Below are 23,066 nucleotides of genomic sequence, written 5' to 3'. Positions count from 1 at the left end.
AACCCTTTCTGATCTTCTCCTCTAGTTCGTGTGCCCAATCTGAGATATCCCTGGATGGTTTCTCTGAGTGTCCTCCTCCCCCCGTGCCTGTGGTGCTGCGTGGAGCTCGTGAGCGCCTGGCGGTTGAGTTGAGGGACCGCAAAGCACCGCTCGCCGTCATGGAGAGTCTATCCGATGCAGAATCCCTCTATAGTCTGGATTCCCGACGTTCCTCTGCCGCGCTAAGGGGCTCGCCAATGCTGAGTAGCCTCCCGTTCCCTTTGGATGCCCCAATTCCAGAGGAGAACCCGTCTCTCAGTTCTCGCACTGAACTTTTAGCTGCCGACTGCCTCTGCCAGGCAACGCCAGAGCACCTTGGTGAGGTGGGGCCCTTCTTTACCCCAATGGAGTCCAATTCCACCCCAGATTACCCTATGCGGTTGTCTCCCGCCACTCCTCGCTACAGCGGACACCGTTCTCCAGTTCTGCTAAACCGGAGCGTCACGGCTCAGCCTTTCAAGATGGATCTTAACGCCAACCCAAAAATGCTTCCAGATGGAGATCCCCAACAGATACCTGGCATCTACAGCCCAGGGAGCACCCCCAACGCCCCCCTTAGTCCACAGATTGGTTCTAGACCAATGGATAGAGGAAAGGAGGATTGGGAGTTGGAAATGGCAGAGAAACAGTTCATGGCAGAAGCCAGACCGTCAGCTTCGACTCCTCCTCCGCAGCTATCCAACGGGAATCCGAGCCAGGCGGTGCTGGAGTTCGCCCAGTACTTAGACTCTCTATTCAGGCTGGACGGCAGCAGTTCACCCCCTCTGGAGCTGTCCGACGGGGAGTCCGAGTCCGGCCGGGGCTCCTATGGTCAGGGCGAGTGTCTCGGGAACGGACAGCAGTTGGATGACCAACAACTTCTCGCTAGAGCAACACTGGAACCCAACCTGGTCCCAAAGCCCCCTCGCACTTTTGCCGGATCGGCCGACCCCTCTTCGGGCATCTCTTTGTCTCCCTCCTTCCCTCTTTCGTCGTCAGAGGAGCTCAATGACCTTTCGCCCGGTGAGGGTGGCCTGCCAGCCATACACTCCCTACGAACATCCACCCCTTGCCACTGTCCCGAAGAGAACACGATATCGACCATGGTGTAGCGTGTTCCTGGGACTCCAACTGTCATCCCCAAATTGCCAAAAACATATCACAGATACATGCATGTGATGGAATGCAGTCACTCATTAGAGACCCAACGGCTGAAACCGACTCACAAACAACGTACATTCTTCAGATGAACACTGTTTATAGCATTTTCACACTATTGCAATGACTAAGAAGAAAAAGATACCTCTCTCTGCATGCCAGGGGGCTGTACTGCTTTTTGAGTGAAATAATATAACTGTAGCTTCACAATGCCATTCCAAAACAATGTCATCAGACCCCCACCCCACCCCCCCACCCAGGGACGTGTCAGCACTACACATCAGTTCCCTGACTTAGCAAAACAAAAAGGAGAACGGTTAAACTGGGCAGGGATTCAAAAACTAACACTGTAGTAGACGTTAGCATAGGCACATTTCTTTGGGTTGATGTACTGTACAACAACCTGCAGCCTCAGCAGGTCCAGCTTTTCTTTTGCTTTTATTTTTTTAAACCAGGAATGTGAAGACGGACACGTTCTTCAACCCGTAGAAGTGAGAAGATATTACGAAATGTTCCTCAGGTCTATAAAGAATCGACTGAGAAAGAGAGTGTGTTAACTTGGTGAGAATTGATGTGTCTTAAAACTGTGGTGATTGTGAAAAAAAAAAAAAAGGTATTACAGACGCCTATGGATGTTTTTGGAATCTTTTGGTTACTCTTTTTAGTGCATGAAGAACTTTTTTTTTTTGTTAGTTTTTTTTTGTTTGGAATTAGTCACTTAGCCACTTAGATTGACATTCGGATACTCTTGCACACACTCCATATTGTTCGGTTTATCCCTCTTTGCCAAAAAATTTAATACATCGTATTGCCAAATGTATTTATGAAATGTAATTTTGTATATGTATATGGATATTGCTTTATTTAAACATAAGCTAAGTTCATTATCTCCCTCCTGAGACATGCTGTCTGTTCCCATATAGACTGTTACGCAGCAACACCACGGAAAAGATGTCACCCGATCTCGATATGCCTTTCATTTTGAAACCACCACACCTGTACCTTGGGCTTGAACCAATATCCGACGTGCTAAAAGTCTCTAATCTCATAACTACTGTACCTTTTTTCCTCTTTGGAGAGCTCTTAGCAACGTGCCCGGGTCAGGGTCTGCATGCTTTATGCATCTCAGAGTAGCATGGCCGGTGTAGAAGAAGTCTTGAAGTCACAGTAAATAAGCTCGAACTACGTCCACGAATTACCGTGTATTCAAAAGTCAAACCTTTTTTGAGAGGTTTAGTAATCACCCAGGTCATCAGAGTGGTCCTCAAGGTGTCCCAGGATGTCATTTCTCTTGTTCTCAAGGTGCTCTCGGCCGTCTCTCGGACGTCACCGTGTTTGCTTCCCTTTAATGTGGTTTTATCTCAATCATCCTTGAGGTTGGATTGAATTAATAAGTGGGCTGGAACACCAAGTTATGCCATTTATAAACGCTAATAGGTGGCAGACAATCTTCCATATCAATCCGGACTGAACAGGTGGAAACACAATTTGCATTATTTATTACCGTTAATGTTGTTTATCACTTTTATTGCTCTATTTAGTGGTATTATTATACTTATTGCTCTTGCAACAGATTGGTTTGATGTCAGTGGTTTTTATCTCAGTTTCTGGGACAGTGTGGGGAATTTCTTGGACTTTCCCCAAAATGTAAGGAGATATATATTTCAGCTTTTTTTCTGTCTGAGTGGAAAAGTATTTTGGACTCCTGCGACAACATGTTCTCTTTACAAACGCTTCAACGGCAGCGAGACGCACTGCCGTCTGACAGCCTGCTCACAGTGACCTCTAGTGCAAGCCTGTAGTCGCCATAGCGATTTGCACTCGATTTGGAATCAGATGTGCTGTGGTTCCAGACAGTTTACAGTCTGCTCACATCATGCAGCCAGTCCCAGTAGTCTCTCACAAGACGTTCAGGCCAGCAGATTCCTACGTTCAGTAGCCCAGAGCCGGTCACACATTCAAAACACTGCTGGGGAAAAAAGCAGTAGAATACTTTTCCACCACAATGTGTACAGCACCATCTTCTATGTGTATTTATTTATGCAGATGTCTGATAAAAAGAAATTATTTCCAATAGAATCATGTAGAAAACAACTATAAACCAGTAAAGACATAATGAATATATTAATATATCAATATGGATCTATAGAAGAAAAAATAAAAATTATTTATTCAAATTATTGGCAGATTTACTAATTAATTGGTCTACAAGAAAAGAATAATTCAACTGTGTCTTGTCCATGTTTACCTGGTTTGCTTCCCCCTCTTTCCTGCCTCACAATGAGAATGTATTTACCCCCACCCCACCCCAACTGAACCCACCCCACCCAAACCCCATTGCCCTGCCTGTAATGGAATAAAGAGCAAACTATGAAGATAAATGACTTTGTCAGATCTCTTTTTAACATGTGAATCATTAAGGGAGAGGAAATATCTTGTGTGTATTCTCTACAGCAGGGGGGTCAAAGTCAAATACATGGAGGGCCAAAAAAATGAATGTGCTCTCAGCCGAGGGCCATACTGGTTCAATGTTTATTAAAACATTGAAATGAACATAGCCTATTGAACCAAGAGCTAACACAGTGTATATCATTTAATGATTAAATGACTAAAGCAATATTTTCTAATGGCTGTATCAGTAACTTCAAGGGGAAACATTTTCAACAGGCTGTTTGCCTGTTGAAAATGTAAATGTAAATGTCCTTCAAAAACAAAATATGTTCCTTAATATCAAGATAAACACATGAATGAAATTGCATGAATTATAAACTGAAAATACATTATTGTGCATGCATTATTATATGAACAATAATAATATTTTGCATGCACAATAATGATAAAAAAACAACCAAAACTAAACCAAACTTTGTGATTTCCGGTTGCGATTTCCGGCTGTGATTTGCAGTTCCACATTTCCACTTGCGTATTTCTGGTTGCAAATTTCCAACTTCAACTTCATCGATTTCATCAAACTGGACTTCAAGGGACAAATTGTGTAAGTCAAGGGTAGTTAGCTCAGCTATCTACCCTTTTAGCTCAGTTTACTACCTTCTAAAACTTTTAGTTTTCTGTGACGTCAGACAGAACCACAGGATCTGACTGATGCTCTCACTTGTGATTCACCTGGGTTTTTTTTTTCAAATTCAAGTTCATTTTTCATTAAACTTTAATTCTTTAATCCTTGAATCAACAACAATAGTCAGAGTCAGCTGCTGACGATCCATTGGTCAGTCTCAGACACACCTGTGCAATAATAATAATGCATTATTGTGCAAAAAAATGAAAAAAATATTGTCTTGATCTTACCAATCACTGCTTTCAAATAGTAAAATAAATAAAATTAAATTAGTTGTATTCTTTCTCATGGCTCTTATCTGGAATTTTCCCTGAGTCCATTCAACTGAAATAAATATAAAACAAAATAAAAAAATCTATGGCACACAGACTACACAATACTTCGTTGAAAGAGACATGTCTTGTAGAAACAAATGTAAAAGTTGAAATAAATTTAGAACTGAAAATGCATCACTGCTGTGTGATGCTCACTTCTCTGAGGCTGAGCCTGATGTTTGATGGTGTCTCATCTTTCATACAAGTTCATCAATGTTGGGGGTCAGGGGTCATTCAGGGGTCAGGCTCTGAGCTGAGGAAACCCTCAGGATTGAATGAAGGTGTTTATCAGTATGAGGGCTCCTGTGTGATGCTTTGTTCAGCTTCGTCAGAGAGAACAGTTGTTTACACAGGTCTGTGCTGTATGCGTGGCAGCTAATAGGTGACTTTTGATGTTGGATCTACAACTTATACCAACATATGGAGCCCCAGAAGCTACGAACACACACCTCCGTGCTGTCACAAATGCTGGAATTTCATGTCTGTTTTTGAACATTCCATAACTTTCCCAGTCTTTAAGAATTCTTTGAAATATGCTGCTGGCCTCAGATTCAGAATAAGTCTGTATTTTAAAATAATCGGCGAGGTTGTAACTGCCTTGAATTTAAATTGAACATGTCCTAATTTTTGGAATTGAAGTCATAATATAAACTGACTGTACAGACTTTCTAATATGATACCAAAAAAGACCTCCTTCATAAAGTTAAATTAAGCAAAGTTATTTACCTCACAGGTAAACGAACAAACACACATTTGTGAGTCACTAAAAAACGTTACTGGAGGTGTTTCTCTACGTTTCCATCATCCGTGGATAAACATGAAAGTGACCGCATCCTTCTCCACTAGAGGGCAGCAGATCATCTACCGCCTGAATCACAGCTGCACAAAGAAGTCAGTAAAGCGGAACGACTGCGTAAAAATGTTTCCAAATCATTTTCTGGCCAAATTTCGAGTCCAAAGACAGTGACGTCACAACCCGCCCACCTCTACCGCTGATTGACTCGTGATTCTTCTGTGGGTGGGTCAAAATTGGAAAAGTCCGGCGTTGATTGGTTAGACTTTCGGAATCTTTGAGTATTAACCAATCAGCAGTTGAGGAAGGCGTGTCATAGCGTCTTCTTCGTTAGGGTTCATGAATTGGCTTCCAGTAGTGTAACTATCACTCGATGCTAGGTTACCGTCAGCTCCGGACTGAACCGTTATCATTTTTTTTTTATCATGAATTCAACTATATAAAACCGAACGATCAAACTCAGAATCGAACGCCTCGGTGAGTATAACACATTTAATACTAGAATTGTTTCCCAGTCGTTTATGTACGTGTAATAGCCCGGATGTCAATAAGCTAACTTAGCATGAATGTTTATACTGCGGGTTTAGCCCTGTTCTGTGATGTAGCCGCTGTCATTTAACTTCATTTACGCATTAATTCAGACAAAATAAGCAATGGTGCTCCAACTCTGGACGCGAAATTAATTTATTTTTCGACGATTTTTGCCTTTCGTGTCTTTATATTTTGGCTCTTTCATTGGTGGCGTTAGCTCGGTGGCTAAGGATGTGTTGAAACTAGTCAGAACGTTAGTTGTCATTGAGAGGTTCACTGATTTTAAATTATTATCTTTTAATGGACGTTCTGGACTCTTAACCTAGAAATGAAGCTTTTATTTTAGTTTTAGTTGTGTTTTAGTTGTATCACTCTCTAATAAGGCTACGTTCAAAAGAGTCACTGAAATGTGTTTTCATTCTTCGCAAAAGTAAACAAGCCACATTTTATGATTACAATTATATTTTGTTTATTCTTTTAAAAATTAATTTTCCTACTATAGATTGGTTTGGAACATGAAATCCATTTTGCTTGAATGTCTTGGAATTGAATGTGAATGTGATTACTTTGTAATTTGTTTTTTGTGAATAAATGTCCTTTAAAAAATCAAATCAATTAAATGTGCTTTAACAGAAGATGTTGATCATAAACCTGTCTTTACAGGTGCTGACTGAAGTGTCAGGGATGTATACCTCTGGGAAATACAGCTCACGGGGCCCTGCCCTTATTCCAAGGATGAAAACCAAGCATCGGATATACTACATCACCCTGTTCTCTGTGGTGCTGCTCGGACTGATCGCCACTGGAATGTTCCAGTTCTGGCCTCACTCCATCGAGTCTGCAGGGGACTGGACCCTCGCTAAACGCAGCGTTCATGATGCACCTCTTGCTCACCTGCCCATCTCCAGCCCCATTCCTGGGAGGGGGGACCTCAGCTGCCGCATGCACACCTGTTTTGACGTTTACAGGTGTGGCTTCAATCCCAAAAATAGAATCAAGGTAAGTGCCATTGATAGCATCCGTCACGTTTTGAGTGTGTATGTACATAACAATATCCCTTTTGATATATAGGAGCGTCTCGTTTCCAAAGTATGAGCTATGACGTGGTTGAATGGATTTAATTAAATTTATTTTTATACTGTTGATATTTTTGTTATAGTTTAGTATGTAAGTCCTGCTGCATGTGTCTGTTTGTGTAGTGTATGTCTTGTGGTATGTCCTGTGATGTCAGTGTTTCTTTTTTTCGTGGTGTTTATCCAGTACTTATTCGTTATGTAATGCCTGAGCAGTGGATATGTACAATTTCCTCCGGGATTAATAAAGTATGTATGTATGTATGTATCTATGTATGTATCTATCTATCTATCTATCTATCTATCTATCTATCTATCTATCTATCTATCTATCTATCTATCTATCTATCTATCTATCTATCTATCTATCTATCTATCTATCTATCTATCTATCTAATTAAGTACGACCTTCAAATCAATCGCAATCAATTGCGTTTGCAGGTCTACATCTACTCTCTGCAGAAGTTTGTGGATGAGATGGGAGTTCCCATCAGCAGCACAGGGCTGTCTCGGGAATACAACGACCTGCTCAGTGCCATTTCTGACAGTGACTTTTACACCGATGACGTCAACAGGGCTTGTCTTTTCATCCCATCCATTGACGTGTTGAATCAGAACTCTCTGCGCGTCAGAGAAACTGCCCAGGCTCTGGCAATGCTGCCCAGGTAAACGCTTCAACAACATGCCATCACGAAAAAAATGACTTGATTAGTTTTCATCATAATAATAATCAGAATAGTCTCTCTGACTGTGGGTTATTATAAATGGTTAATACAGTCAAATACAGCATTTAATCCAAAAAAATGTGTTCTTTTTGCACAAAACTAGAGATTGCCTCCACCTGGATCCACTTTTAATTCAATTAATCCGAATCCAAAAGTCAAATTTATAACCCTATAATTATATTTTAAGGCTGTATGATTTGGAACAGACAATCATTTATATCCTGGGCATCTGGCTTTTAATTTGAAGTTGTAAATACCAACTTCCTAAAGATTCCTTTTTTCCAATATAATCTAGACATTCTTTCTTGAGAAGTGACAATCTCAATAAGTGCCATATACTGCAGTTTTAATAGTTTCAAGAAGGGCCTTTTTAATAGTTTGTGTAATTGTGTTGAGGAATATCAGAAATAATGCCTTTAAATTGAATTCAAGGTGTTAAAGTGTTTTGTAAGATGGAGACTATTCAGTTTAATCAAGAAGAACGTCTGTGAGCTGTCATAATTTTTTCAATAATCTGAACAAACTAATCTAATGTCACATCTGCTTTGACAGGTGGGACAAAGGAATGAATCACTTACTTTTCAACATGTTACCCGGAGGCCCTCCCGACTATAACACCGCCTTGGACGTGCCTAGAGACAGGTATATTAAGTATATCTGAATATTTTTACTAATACACAAGATAAAATGTTATGATGCAAGTTAAACCACATTCAGAAGCCCAAATTAAACCAGCAATCAGGCGGGCTAGTTTTATAATAAGCTACCAGTTGGTGGTTAAACAAGAAACCAAGCAGTCAGTAGCATGTCATTGGGGTGATCAATGGAAATTGTCTTTCATCGATATTTCGTTAAGTTCGGCCCACAATACCTCAGGAAGCCTCAACAGTGATAACCAGTATCCTGGAATCATCTTCCCACTATATTTTGCTGCCATTTTCAACATTTAACGCATCAAATTAACCGACGTAGGCATCGTACACCTCATTATGGACCGAAACATGACCCTAATTCCTGTTTGTCGAATAAACTAAGGATAAAAGCCGCAGAAACACGTTTCATGAGCAGGCGGGGTCCCAGGTAAAGTGTAGAGATTAAAGGGTAACAGAGACAGATTTAAGAAGCTGGAGGAGGTAAATTTACATGATGAGATTAGAGAGTAATGGCCAGATTATGACAAACTGGAGGATTTACACTAATTTGACAAACTGGAGGAGGTGGATTTACATGATGGGATTAGAGAGTAATAGACAGATTTGACAAGATCGAAGAGTTAAGGGAGGGTTGGATTAGAATATAAATGTGAGTTATAAATGTGAGTTGATGAACACTCATTAATTTGGTATGTTAAGTGGACTATTTTGTAGTTCGTTCCATCAAATTGTTGATTTGCGTATTTTCATGCGGCCTTGAGTTGGTAATCTGATCTGGTTGTCTCTCCTTTTGGCATGGCGCCTCATCAGAACCAGGTGTGTCTGCCTGGTGGTATGTTTTCACTTAGGGTGTTCCCTTTTGTGAGAATGAAGAAGAACCAGAAATGCGTTTATCGTGAAGGGAACTGTATAGGTCCATAAATCTGGTTTGATGTCATTTCTCATGACACATCAACGTGGGATAAAGGAACGGCTTGAGGTTTTGTTATTCTTGTTTGTCCTGCTTTTGTCTACTCATCTGTGGAATGTCACGTTTTTTGTGTTTCAGGGCGCTGCTCGCCGGGGGCGGCTTCTCCACCTGGACCTACAGGCAAGGTTATGATGTCAGCATCCCCGTGTACAGCCCCCTGTCTGCAGACGTGGAGCTGCTTGAGAGACACCCTGGGTAATCTCACCTGTCACCTAACCCTCATGTCTTTTATTTGATGTCAAATTCAACCACAGCGTTAATGAAGGACTTTGTGGATTATCAAATAAGGAAGAAGATTTCCTGAGCAGGTGCTTGAAACATTTACAAAATCAGACCGTAACACAGGAGCCGGTTTTTCAACATGCTACGCATGCTGAGGATTGGCCGTTGTCCTGGTGCTGATAATAAAATGTAGTGTGTCAGCTGATTCAGGACTTGCCCTTGTTCTTGCCGTTGAATAATCCTTAAAATTTGGCATTTTTCACCAATATGGTCATGGTGATCTTACCTAACTTTGAGATTCCCTGCTGTTATTCAGATAAGAGACTCAGTCACCTGAAGAATAATTATCCTGAGCTTAATCCTACAAACAAACACACTAATGTACAAAAAAAGGTGCTGGAGGAGGAGGGAGAAGATTGAGGGACCTTTTTTTTTCCTGCATCCGATCATCTGCCAACTCCATAACAGATCATCAATAGACCAGCGCTGACAAATCAGATCACAATGTTAAATAAATCTACTCCCACGCTGAAGGAAATGAAATTGGTTGGGGTTTAGCACCAACATCAAGGAAGTCAAAATAGTCAGAGGTTGAACAGAGGAACTTATATTCTGGAACACAGAAGAGCTAACTGAAACGTTCGTATTTTGTGAGTTAGATAGTAAGATTTGAATATAAAGGTGAAGTTTAATAAAGAGTTACTAGTTTAATTCATTCTGACTGAGCTGTTAAGTCAAACTAATCGTACCTGAAAATAATTGTCCCCATTTAAAATAACTAAAATCATTTTAATCTACTCCAGCTTTGTAAAATAAAAGATTAAAAACACATTTTTTATTGACCAATAGACATGCAGACCTTTCCTGTGCATAATTATGTAGAAGTTAAGTAAACTGATAAAGAATGAAAAGCTAGGCAAAAGTCAAGAAAACACACAAGCTACGTCTCTACTCCACCAACTAGAACGAGATCCGGTCTCACTGATGTTGTATCCATCCGCCAAGTAGAGGCGTTGTCCTGAATCCCGACTTGTAACTCGAATTTTCGCTTGTATGACGAACAAGTATCTCAATTAACTCGTATGTCAAGGTACTTCTATATATATTAGTGCTGTCAGGTGATTAAAAAAATTAATCTAATTAAATACAGGATTTGTAATTAATTAATGTAATTATAATCGCATTTTAATCGCATACCTGCTAAAGGCCCTCAAATGAAGAATTTGAATTCTAGGACATTACAAAATTGTAGTGCATGACTAATCAATAGAATGCACCAAGAAGAGAAGATCTGAAATCCACATTTTTATTGGTTAAGTGTGCTTCATAAATGAAATTCAAAAGAAAAAAGGACAAGCACATCAGCAAACCAATTAGGCCAGGAGCATTTCTCAAAAATACAAATACAGTTAAATAAAATAAAATTCAGAAATAAAACAAGGCTGAGTCTCAAATAGGCACATAAGCAGACTCTCGATCAAAATTAATACTAAAGCTGACTCAATACAGCAATTCAAAATGAATAGTATAACATGCCTCTAAATAAGGTAACTAAATAGCAGGATGCCAGCAGGCTTTTCCTTTAAAAGGGTAAGCTAACGTTCAACTCTGTGTCCTTGTCATGTTTTGCATTTAAATGATACGTTAGGCTGGAGCTGCTTCGGTGATATGAAAATTCTCTTTTACAAAAGGTACAAATAATAATTATAATAACAACAATAATAATAATAATGGATTATATATATATAGCGCTTTCTCAAAGACACTTTACATCGGATCCGTTATTCATTCACTCCTCATTCATACTTGGTGATGGTAACTACGTGTGTAGCCACAGCTGTCCTGGGGCAGACTGATGGAGGCGTCTACAGCGCAGAATCACTGCGTTTTTGTTTATAGTCCCGTCTTTGTTCTTTTTATAAAGAAACTTTCCGCCCAAAGGTCTGAGTGTGCTTGCCTCGCTCTCCTGTGTCGCGTCCATCTCTGTTGTCAGTCACCCTGCTTTTGACTAGTGGCACAGGTAGGAAGTGACGTCACTGCAGCCTACGGGTCCCTCAATGGGCCAAATTTAAGATGCTTGCGCGATTAATTGAGTTAATTTTTATAGCACGTTAATTTGCAGCGTAATTAATTAATCTGATTAACACGTTAAAGTGACAGCCCTAATATATATATATATATATATATATATATATATATATATATATATATATACACACACACACACACTGTATATATAATATAATTTAAAAGCGTGTCTTGATAACCATGTTGTGCCTCTCCCCTCTCCGTTCTCTAGTCCACGGCGCTACTTTATTCTGTCTTCCCAAACTGCCATCCACCGGGAGTACCGTGCCGAGCTGGAGCGCCTGAAGGAAGAAAACGGAGAAGCTTTGCTGCTGCTGGACAAGTGCACCAATCTGTCCCAGGGGGCGGTCACCGCACGCAAACGCTGCTACAAGGGTCAGGCGTACGACTACCCTCAGATCCTGCAGGTCAGACGCTCACCGCGCTTCGTCATCGTACTGCTGAATCAGCATCCGCAAATGTGCTGCGCAATACTGCATTATTCATTTTGTACTAGAAATCAGCAGGACAGTTTGTGCGGTTAGCAAGAAACTGTAGACATGGTTGGATGGCAGATTCCTGGCGATTAACAAACAATTGAACTACCTGATTTACGATTTTAGAACAGGAACTTTGTGTTTGGCGGAAATGGATCCCCAGGAACTAAAAGTAAAAGTAGATTACGGCGGAAACGTTCAGATTAAGCTCCACGATGTTCCTCATAGCAGCAGGAACTGTTCAGAACATGTTCTGCTAACTTCTTTCTTCCGTTGCGTCCCTCCAGGAGTCGTCATTCTGCGTGGTTCTGCGGGGAGCGCGTTTGGGCCAGGCCGCCCTGAGCGACGTGCTGCAGGCCGGCTGCGTCCCGGTCATCCTCGCCGACTCCTACATTCTGCCCTTCTCAGAAGTACTCGACTGGAAAAGGTCAGAATAACTCACCAAACAATTGATGACATATGAAAAGGGTTGACAGCTTCAGTTCACTAATCTGTTTTTTGTTTTTTTTTCCATCCCCCTTCAGGGCGTCTGTCGTGATTCCTGAAGAAAAGCTGTCAGAAATGTACACAATCTTGAAAAGCATTCCTCACAGACAAGTCGAAGAAATGCAAAGACAGGTAAGGAATCTATGTCAGAACAAAAGCGTCTCTCCGGATGGCTTATTTAAGAATTTCTGATTGACAATGTGGTTAGGTGTGGACAAAATCACCTAAAATAGAAATTTGGCACGCCCTGTAGCTACTTATCTCTTACAAGTCTGGAAACCAAGCCTATTTTTGTAATCTTGAATATCAACCTCACCTTAAAATGGATTAAAATTACATATAACTTTTATCGGAATCACAAAACCGGACCGGTTCAACTGCCCTTCGTTGCCTCACATCACCTCTGGTCCATTTCACTGGGAAAACATGTTAGTCCCAGGGCTCAGACATAGGCTTTAGGTTGGATGATAAAAAAACAACAACTTAAAAACACTTCCTTGTTCTTGAGCCAGACATTCACTGTATTTAAATTTACAATCCTTTATTTATACTAGTATTGGGCGTGTTGTTAGTTATTTTAATGCTAAGAAAGCATTTTACTTGCATATGGCTTGATTTATTTCTTAAATCAAGTTTTTAAAAAAATCTTGAAATGAATTTCTTATTAGAATCTGGTGTTTAACAGATAAAACCAAGCTCACATCAGAAAAGCTTGAATATATGAAATGTTGCATAAAAGAAATGGGGATTTATATGAAGTAACAACCAAACTGAAGAAGCTATCGGAAATATTCTTTATAATTTATTGTCCTGAGGGGTCCTTCCCTCAGTTTCTGGTGTATAATAAATGGTAGTTTCAATAATAATATCTCAAAAAGAAAAAAAAAAATCGATTTTAATAGTGTAGTTTATTTATCTTTATATGGTTGAGGAATTGCAGTACAGCAAAGCGGCCATTGGAGGGCGCAGCAGCGTTTGGTTTCATGTTGTGCCTGTGAGTCGATGTCTGACGTACGTGCTTAAAAATGGAAAAAGATAAGATCAGACAGTACAAACATGCCACTAAAGAACCAGGGCACCGTAGACGGATCATCAAACGTCTTTATCTTAGATTTATCAGTTTGATTTATTATCTGTTTCCTGATCGGAGGCCAATATAAAGAAAAAAGAAAGCCGTTGTGACGTGTTTACACCCACTGCTGTGGACAAACCACCTAAATATGGTCTTTATGAAACAAACAGAGTCATCCTGTAGATTTGGATCTTCAACGCAGACATCCTCTTTCCTCTCTCCGTCTGTCGATCCCACCTTCGCTCCCAGCTTTGCCACAGCTCCTCCGATCTCTGAGGTTGATTTATGGAATATGTCGAGTCGGAATCATTTCCTCTGTCTAATGTGCTGCCTGTCTCTCTTTAGTCTTCTTTTTTTTTTCTCGCGTATCCCATCTTAGACAGCAGCATAGTCAGATGTGACAATGACTCGCATGAAACCTTCTGCTGAAGGACTGTTCTTCAGTCCTGCAAGGTTCTAATCCGGACTGATTTATGCTTGAGACTCCAAACACTCTGTATTATACATGTTATGGAATATTTCAATCTCAGTGAACGGTGCTAATAAATCTCAGGCAGACCAACATTCCCAACAGAACGTCCTCGGTTTCGAGGCTGTTTGTGATTAAGTCTCAACCCTCTAATGACCGCCTGGTCCTGTCCGCAGCTCGCTGGCTGCCAGCGCCGCTCTCCAGGTTAAACCATCTGTCAGGCGTTTGACGACTTCCGCCGACGGTAACAAAACGACGCTGACGCTTTAATCTGAAGTCTATCTGATAATCTCTTTGACCTTTATTTTAACTAGTCCAAAGGGTGGTGGTGGGGTTAGCCGCTGAGGAACGCCCCCCACTCCTGGGAAATTAGATGATAATTCCTTTGTTTTAGCCGAGCTGAAACGTGGGATCAGTGTTAGATTTCACCAGCGGAGGAAAAATTGGACCTGACATTGTTTGCGTCACTTCTTAATTCTTCGACAGATTCAGGAGGACAATTTCATTGTAGTTCATTTCGTTTTCACGTGGCTCAATTCTCTGATTCCCCCCCGTCTCGTAGCTCGACTAGAGACGACAGGCCGGTGGCTGCGTTTGGAGGCTTCTCTTCTTCACCGCTCATAAAAATGCCTGCAGGCGTTGGGAGCGGCCGGAGGGCGATGGGACGGGCCCTAGGGCCAGCACAGTTTGCTTTCTGGCTCCTCCTTTCATCACTTACTGATTTATAGGCCGTTGGGATTCCCTCCTGAGATTAGAAAGTCTTTTTGCTTTTGCCTCGCTCCCCTTGTAACAATAAACACAACTTTCGGTGTCGCGCATCTCTTGAGTCGTCCGACTCTCCGTCCTCCTGCCTGACGACGTCAGCAGGACGTAGAGATAGATATCTAACCCAGACGAGGACGTCTTTGGACTCGGGTCCTTGAGGAGCTGTTAGGTTGGGGGGGCTGTCGGCGTAAGGCGGCGCCTCCTGGCAGGAGACAGCGTTGTTTGACGCTTCATTAAGAGTTAAAGAGTCCTCTTGCCCCTAAACGCTCCCTTGAAGTCTCTTTATAGAATAACGGCCCGCAGGAGGCAAGGAGGCTTCATGTTTTATGGTAATAGTTCACGAACCGCAATAACATCGAGTCTTTAGCATTACTTCTATTTCTTAACACAGTCAAAAAAATTCTAGATCAGCAAACCCACCTGACAGTTCTCCTCTTGGATCTCCGTCTAAGCCAGGCGGACCGGGAGCGGTTTTGACTCAGTATCCCGGCAGCCAACGCGATAACGTTTAAGTAGTGGGTTAAGAGTTCAGTCGTCATTAAAGCCTGTTTTTCTGCTGAAGTAAAACAGACAGCTTCAAAAGAGATTCAAAAGAGCCTCAGGGGGAAGAAAAAGTTGCTGGAGGTCAAGCTGCAAAATGATCTTTAAAAGATTGAGGGAAGAAAATCTGGATTTTACAGTTATGATTTCACGACGATGGGCCGTCTGCTGTCACGTAAAGACGATGTCATGTGAGCAACACTAAAATTCCAGCCGGTTGATGAAATAGTGTCCCAATAAAAAAATCATGCATGTAAACTTTTTGTCTCCTGCGTTGACTTTAAAACACTTCATTCTGCGTTATTTTTTCATAAACACCTCAATCTTTAATTTCTTTTGGGATTTCATTCATTTCCTGTTGTCTTAACGCTTGTTTATTCCCTTGTTTTCTTGTTTTCTGGTTCTTTTCCGGTTATCTTTTTTTTAGGCACGCTGGTTCTGGGACGCCTATTTCAGCTCCATGAAGGCCATCGGCTTGACGACCCTCCAGATAATCAATGACCGCATCTACCCGTACGCCGCCCGCACCTACGAGCAGTGGAACAACCCGCCTGTAGTGGTATGTAACCGCACTTTACGGCGAGTTGCCTTTTTTTTAAGGTGGGGGCTACATAATCCATACAGTCTGTGCGCTCCATTCCTTGAAGTCTTTTTTTTTAACTTTATTGGAGACATCTGAATGACCGCTTTCCACAATGGAGCTCTAAGATGCTCTGGATGCCACATAAGCTTCCTGGATCTATTGCTGCCTTTTGTTTCGTGTGTGAAGGCACCTCGCATACGTCGCCTCGCAGTTTTTTTGTGATCCGCCCAGCGACATCTGGAGCGTCCAAGTCATGTCAGCAGTTCCTCCGCGCTCACAAAAATGCCTCTCGGCTTGTGGCAAAAAATAAGTTCCTGCACGTCTGAGTCGTCCCCCCCCCCCCCCCCGGAACAGGTTACCCCCCCGAGCAGATCGCCGAGTAATCGCTGGTTACACTTGACGTCTCCCACGTTACGGCAGCAGCGACCCGGTCCGATCTATCAGCGTCACTCAGATCTGTAAGGGTTGTCCAGACCCGGAGCAGGTAATTGCATTGGGGGCGGGGGGAGAGGAGGTGGGGGGCTTGTGGGGGGGGGGGGTGACCTTTAGCCATTCCTGCCTCAGATGGGAGATGAAGTGTGTTCTTGATGGATTCGGTGAATGGATGGCGAGGAGAACGTGCACAGAGTAGGAAATAAATCAGGCAGACACCTCCCCACCCCCCCTCCTACTGTAGTCCTTTAGACGGGTAATTGAAAACACATTCCCCAGGATTTCTGGTGCCTTTTGGGGAGGGGGGCAAAAAAGTTTGTTTTTGTGTTTTGCACAAAAAGACAGACGATCGGGAAGTTTTTGTTCTCGTACAAACGGACGTTAAAGAATTTCCTCCAGGTCCAAGTTCTGACCTTTAAGTTTTAATTTGTGGGTGTTTTTGCTCACGTCTCATTAAACATATAAGACCCGTGTGTGTGGGGGGGGGGGCTGACATATGGAATGTATTTCTGTCATTTCTGTAGCATCGCATTCAGGGTTCCAGCGTTTCCACCGCGCTAGCTGTGACTCCGTCACTTTGTTTAGCGTCGTAAAGCTGATGGGAAAAGTTTAATAAGGGACGACTAAAGCTTCAAATAACCAGACAGGACTTCTTTAGATCTGGTGTGGCGGGGGGGGTGGCTTTCTTTTCATCTGTTTTATTCTGTTCGACAAATGGCTTAACTGGTCTCTGCCTCCTTTACGCTCCTTTAAATGTTTACGTGTTACTTTAATTATTTCCCCCCTCCGCTTGTTCGACAAAGTGATAATGACCACAAGCAAGTTTCCACTGGCCAATAAAGACACTTTTTTGTGTTTTTTTTACTGGCGGAGAAGAGCCTGTAAAAAAAACAGGCTCTTCTCCGTCGACAGACTCGCGTCGATGCGATGGAAGGAGCCAAGTAATCACCGTGTGGTCCCCGTGGACCTGAGGAGGAAAAGTGTTCATGTGTTCTTCAAGAAGCCCGCAGATTTAGGGCTTTAGATATTCAGTCTTTATACCCTGGATCGTCACTGGAACCGGGGTGGAAGGGTTTGATGTCGTTTATCGAGCCAATGAAGCGATGACGCTTCTGCTTGTGCTTGTAAACGGAAGATTTTGGTTGTCAAAGCAGCTGAACTCCTTCCTGATCCGTCGGGAGGTTTCTGCCAATATCAACACCCAGGTGAAGCCTTAAACCAGGGGTCTCAAAACTTTTTCCTCTAAGAGCCACATAACTTTCCCCTTCTCTGATGGGGGGCCGGGGTCAGAAAAACTGACGATTGCATGTCTAAATGTTAACATTTATTGTCTTCCAGAATGTCACACATAACCAAATATTAATAAACCTTTCCGGGATCTTAAAAGAAAAAATGTCATGAAATAAGTAATAACAGATTACAACAAATAATAACACTCTTAATGAAATAAATAACACTACAGTGATCCCTCGTTACTCATGGTTAATGCTTTCCAGAACCACACATGAAAAACAAAATTCCGCGATATGGCAAAGGAACTATTTATCTTATTATTTACGGTAATTTAAACGTTTCTGAACCCTCCCCATACTGATATTAAACCACTTTCTATCTGTATTACCTTTTACCACACTCTGATAGACTGTTTAAAGCACTTTTGTATTTAAAAAAAATGTTTCTTTAACACACGCAAGTGCACTGCGTTCCGTGAGTCTCGGATTGCTGCCAGCCAATAGCATGCGCGTACGAGATCACATGACTACCTACTAAATATCCGTGATGTAGTGAAGCTGCGCATCTTGAGAGGATAAACGAGGGATTACTGCATTTATGAAATAGATAACAACTGGAGTGTTTTTCTGGTGCTGTTCAGGGGGCCGTGCCAAATTTGGAGGTGGGCGACATTCGGCCCGCGGGCCGTAGTTTGGGGCTCACTGCCTTAATTGATGAAATACCCGATAGATTTAGGGGTTTGGTTTAAAAGTCAGTAGGTTAGCGCTTCATAGGAACAGAACAGGAAGAAAACCCATCCTAACTCGCCGGTTGCTCTTCGTTCCCTCCTGCCTGCAGAAGTGGACCAGCGTGAACAGCCCTCTGTTCCTGCCGCTCATCCCACCGAGGGCGCCCGGCTTCACGGCAGTGGTTCTGACCTACGACCGCATCGAGAGCCTCTTCCGGGTCATCAAGGAAATATCCAAGGTGCCCAGCTTGGCCAAACTATTGGTGGTGTGGAACAACCAAAACAAGAGTCCTCCTGAAGGTGAGCGCCGAGTTCATGGGTGTGACACGTCTGAGGCGTGTCTGGTTAAGCTCCTATCAGTCATCATCCTCCTGGAATCTGGGATTTATTTTGATTTTATAGTTTCGTAAGTCTCAGAATAAGGAGGGCAGCTGCTCGTCAAGGTGGAGCTTAAGTTCTGAAATTCAGAACGTCTCTATAATAACCCGCCGCCGCTGCTGTTGTATCTTCCCAGGCTTCGAAATAAAAGGAAGGGATGACAGCAGGGCAGACGGAGTGAAAGGAGAAACTCAGGGTTGTTTAACATGGCAGATTTCCTGACAATAGCTTTTGACAGGAGACCTCAGACGTGGTCAGGAGGATCTGCAGCTCTTCTCATGAGCTGCCAGCACCCGGTTAGCCCATTAATGAGGGGACACATTCTGTGCCATTCGTCTTTGCCGGCGTCCGTGCCGTGGACGCTGCCCAAGATCTTTGAAACGCTCGCCTGAAAAAACACACGCCTCATGCAGATCTGCCATGCGGTCGGATCTGTGTGTGCTTGAGGTTAGCGTAGCAAAAGGAGCAAGTTTCCAGATTCAAATACGACGTTATAAGTCCGCACTCATCCTCAGACGCTGATAGTCTTTTTAGGATCTCGTCAAGCTTCAAAAAATAGATGAAAATTTGGTATTACGGGTGTCACGTACGGAATTTATGGAGGGATGTTGGGCTGCAGCTGAAACACATTTGCAAATCATGAATAGATGGAAGTAGACGTGTGGAAAAAAAGTTTTAAAATGCCTTATTTTTGTAAGCAGAAAATATAAAATATAAGCAGAAAATATTCCAAGTTCACAGCTGGAACCAGCTAATTTTATCCATTTCTTTCATTAAAAATGATTTTTAATTGAAATAATTCACCATAAAAATGTTCCCCTGACAGAGTCGCTCTGGCCGAAGGTCAGCGTCCCCCTCAAGGTTGTGAGAACCAAAGAGAACAAGCTCAGCAACCGCTTCTTCCCTTACGACGAGATCGAGACGGAGGCGGTGCTTGCCATCGACGATGACATCATCATGCTGACGTCCGACGAGCTGCAATTCGGCTACGAGGTGAGAAGAAGGAAAGAAAGAAAAGAAAAACCTTTTGAGAAAATCCGCCGCGCTCGCAGGTATTACAGGGAAGCGTTTCAACTTGATCCCTCCATTTAAAGTCATTCTGGGGGGAGATTACGCTCTCCTTCGCCAGGGCGTGTTTGATGTGTGAAGAATGATGACAGGTCCCCACGCTGATGCTTTCCATGCTCGCATACCTGCCGCCCCCCCCCCCCCAGCCCGGCACTCACCTGTATCCATTTAGACGCCATTTCATCAAATTGTTGCTCAGTTTAAGGATAATTACATGGAATTGCAGCGGGATAGAGGAGCTGTCTCCGTGGTGACGTGACGGTACGTTTCACGTATCAACTGGTGCCCGAACGGGAGAAAATCAGCCAATCAGAAAGCTGTTTGTTCTCCAGTCCGACTCCCACTGGTGATTTCTGGCTCAGACAAATATTTTCAGATATAATTGGAGGCAAACCCATACATTTTCTACACCCTGTAATCATTCTAAACCCGTTCTTATCGTAGTCGGAGTCGTCCCAGTCGTCTCAATACCCCCATCTTCCCTCCCCCCGCAGGTATGGAGGGAATTCCCAGACCGGCTGGTGGGATACCCGGGCCGGCTGCACCTCTGGGACCACGAGCTGGGGAAGTGGAAGTACGAGTCGGAGTGGACTAACGAGGTCTCCATGGTTCTGACGGGGGCCGCCTTCTATCACAAGGTGAAAATAGTCCCGCTTTAGCCTCTCGTAGGATAACCCTGCTAGCATTAGGGAACCAAACACAGATTAATTGTGCAAACTCGTCGGTGTTTCATCTTCCTGTTTGTTTCCCTTACAGTACTTCAACTACCTGTACACCTACAAGATGCCAGGAGACATCAAGAACTGGGTGGACGCCCACATGAACTGTGAGGACATCGCCATGAACTTCCTGGTGGCCAACATCACAGGAAAAGCCCCCATAAAGGTGAGCTCACGCGTCTGAAACTTCCTGTGGGAGGCAGGAAGTCAGACTGATGGGAGCTGGGTTTGATCAGATCTCACCCTTCAGTTTTCCTGCCTCTCCATCCTCCCCCTCTATATCACACTGATGTGCCCAGGTGCGGGGGCCCAGGCTAAAGCCTGGCTTTAACCTCCCTTATCTTGGTGTCACTCACTGGCACTCCCCCCTCGGAGTGTGTTTTCCTAAGCTCACACACACCCTGCCATAGAATCAAAAGCGGAACACTTCCGTACGCCTGCACACACACACCCCCCCTCCACATATCTCCTACGGGTTTTCTTCAGAAAACACTCAACCCTGAGCAGCTCCCAGAATTCATCTGTCTCTCTCTGTGCTGCTAGCTAACAAACCGCTGTGACTCTGTTCTGGTTCCGGTCAGGTGACCCCCAGGAAGAAGTTCAAGTGCCCAGAATGCACCGCCATCGACGGGCTGTCCCTGGATCAGACGCACATGGTAGAGAGGTGAGACGCTTCTTTTTTCATTAGTAAAAATCTGTGATGAAATGATCCCAGCAAACACAACGGATCATTTAATTCTGTTTTTCTTTTTAATTTTTTAAATTTCATTTAAATTTCCATCTCCAGTCTTACATCAACCGGCTGTCGTGTGGAATTTCAGTCACCATTTATATAAATATTCTTTATTTTTACACTTACTTATTTTTTGTTTTTATCTTCTAAAAACCTTTTAAATGTTTAAAATTGTTTTGATTTTCACTCATAAAGAAAATCTGAATAAAGATGTGATATTTTTGATTAAATGCAGATCTGTTGGTTGTATATCCATAATGTTGGAATAACCAATGAGGAGTTTCAAGGGGCGGGGCTTCAGGACTGAGACGCTGCTCTTATGAGACTAAATTTACATCATGTAATCTTGTTTTTTGGGCATTTTAAGCTTTTTTCAATGATTTTTATGTCTTAATTTTCCCTTTTGAGCTAAATCCTGTATTTTTAGTATTAATAACACAACTGTCATCCTCCAAAGGCCAAATCTGGTTTCTTCTTGTTAATTAAAAAATCAAACTTGTCTGCAGACATGATTTAATTCTGGTTTGATTTTCTTTTCAGGTCTGAGTGCATCAACAAGTTTGCTTCGGTTTTCGGCACCATGCCTTTGAAAGTGGTGGAGCACCGCGCTGACCCGGTCCTCTACAAGGACGACTTCCCAGAGAAGCTGAAGAGCTTCCCGAACATCGGCAGCCTGTGACCCCCCCCCCCCCCAGGACCTCGTGCTCTCAGTGACTTTTACTTTGGATCTTATTTGCACCAACACTAACACATGAACCGCTCCTGGAGTCTGATGGGGGCTTCTGCTCCGCCACCCCTCCTCTTCAGAGGGGGGGTTGTGGGTGGAAACGCTGGATTGTAGCTGCTGTGGGATGAACCTATAGACTGTATATATGACAGTGTATATATTTCTATTTTGCAGCCGTGCTGTATATAAAACAAATAATTTATGATGCTCCAACCACATTTTCATCCTTTAAAGAGCAGACAGAGACTTGATCACTGACTGGAAACACAGAGTAATGAATGTTGAAGCGACATCCTCCTCGTGGGACTGATGGGACGTAACCGTGGGGACAGCGTGACGTTTATGCAGCCAGTTTGCTCCATAAACGGCTATTTCTGTTGTCTACAAACACGGATACGTTTGCCAGGAATGGATCATATCCAAAAAGCACTCTTCTGAAAATAGACGCATTTTTTTAACGAGTTTTCCATCGGATGTCTTGTTTGTTTGTTTCTCTGTTTGTTTGTTTGTTTGTTTGTTTGTCGAGGTTTTAGCCCCATCTTAACCTCCTGATGTTTTAATTTGTCGGTGAAATCATCCCAGGTTTACATGTTAAATGTATAAACTGTATGATTTTTGTGATACATAAATAAACGTCTCCACCGTCTGCCTTTCCTCCAGCCTCCGTGACACGGGACGCCCCCCCTCTCAGCCCCAGCACCCCCCACCACCCCCGTCACCTGTTGTTAATATACACCGCCTAATCCACCCTGTTCAATGTCAGCAGTTCAAAAGGGTGCAGTTCTTATTTTTGTCATCTTCAATTAGCGTGATGCTCCAGCGATCTCGTTTCCTCTCCGGGGGGGGGGGGGGGCACTTCAGAGAGGGTGGTGCAACAAAAACAGACGACAAACTTCTTCACAAGTTGTGACCGGCCGGTTTGTTGAAATCCGACAATTTGAGAGGATTTACTTGAAACTGGGAGTGAAATCTCAATAACGGGAGAACAGATTCCCCTTGTGTGTGTGAAAAAACAGCGATTCCAAACAGGTTTGCAA

General features: G+C 42.9%; 2 protein-coding genes across 2 annotated transcripts in view; both read left to right on the top strand.

Annotated features, from left to right (window-relative positions):
- Nucleotides 1-3,539, top strand: part of dagla (diacylglycerol lipase, alpha) — a 37,087-nt gene extending 33,548 nt beyond the window's left edge. The window contains exon 20 of the mRNA XM_068335840.1: nt 26-3,539. Coding sequence (XP_068191941.1) covers nt 26-1,130 — 1,105 coding nt within the window. The 3' untranslated portion in view covers nt 1,131-3,539. The remainder of the gene's footprint in view (nt 1-25) is intronic.
- A 2,183-nt stretch (nt 3,540-5,722) lies between these two features.
- Nucleotides 5,723-22,675, top strand: ext2 (exostosin glycosyltransferase 2). The gene is made up of 15 exons (XM_068311437.1): nt 5,723-5,836; nt 6,554-6,889; nt 7,405-7,628; nt 8,241-8,330; nt 9,390-9,506; nt 11,833-12,028; nt 12,385-12,524; nt 12,622-12,715; nt 15,857-15,988; nt 18,515-18,704; nt 19,609-19,775; nt 20,345-20,488; nt 20,607-20,735; nt 21,151-21,233; nt 21,843-22,675. Exons 2-15 carry the CDS (start codon nt 6,575-6,577, stop codon nt 21,979-21,981), a joined length of 2,160 nt encoding a protein of 719 aa, XP_068167538.1. The 5' UTR covers nt 5,723-5,836; nt 6,554-6,574; the 3' UTR covers nt 21,982-22,675.
- The last annotated feature ends 391 nt before the right edge of the window (nt 22,676-23,066 follow it).

Source organism: Antennarius striatus, chromosome 1 (genome assembly GCF_040054535.1).
Source record: "Antennarius striatus isolate MH-2024 chromosome 1, ASM4005453v1, whole genome shotgun sequence".
In the NCBI taxonomy this organism is placed as follows: domain Eukaryota; kingdom Metazoa; phylum Chordata; class Actinopteri; order Lophiiformes; family Antennariidae; genus Antennarius; species Antennarius striatus.
Note: the sequence above shows the minus strand (reverse complement) of the source record. Positions and strands in the feature narration are given on the sequence as shown.

What these genes read in the sequence shown, in the direction of transcription:
- ext2 (XM_068311437.1), top strand. Translation starts at nt 6,575, where the DNA reads ATGTATACCTCTGGGAAATACAGCTCACGGGGCCCTGCCCTTATTCCA. An exon ending in ACTACCCTCAGATCCTGCAG is followed by an intron (nt 12,029 to 12,384) that starts GTCAGACGCTCA and finishes GCGTCCCTCCAG; the next exon opens with GAGTCGTCATTCTGCGTGGT. An exon ending in AAACAAGAGTCCTCCTGAAG is followed by an intron (nt 18,705 to 19,608) that starts GTGAGCGCCGAG and finishes TTCCCCTGACAG; the next exon opens with AGTCGCTCTGGCCGAAGGTC.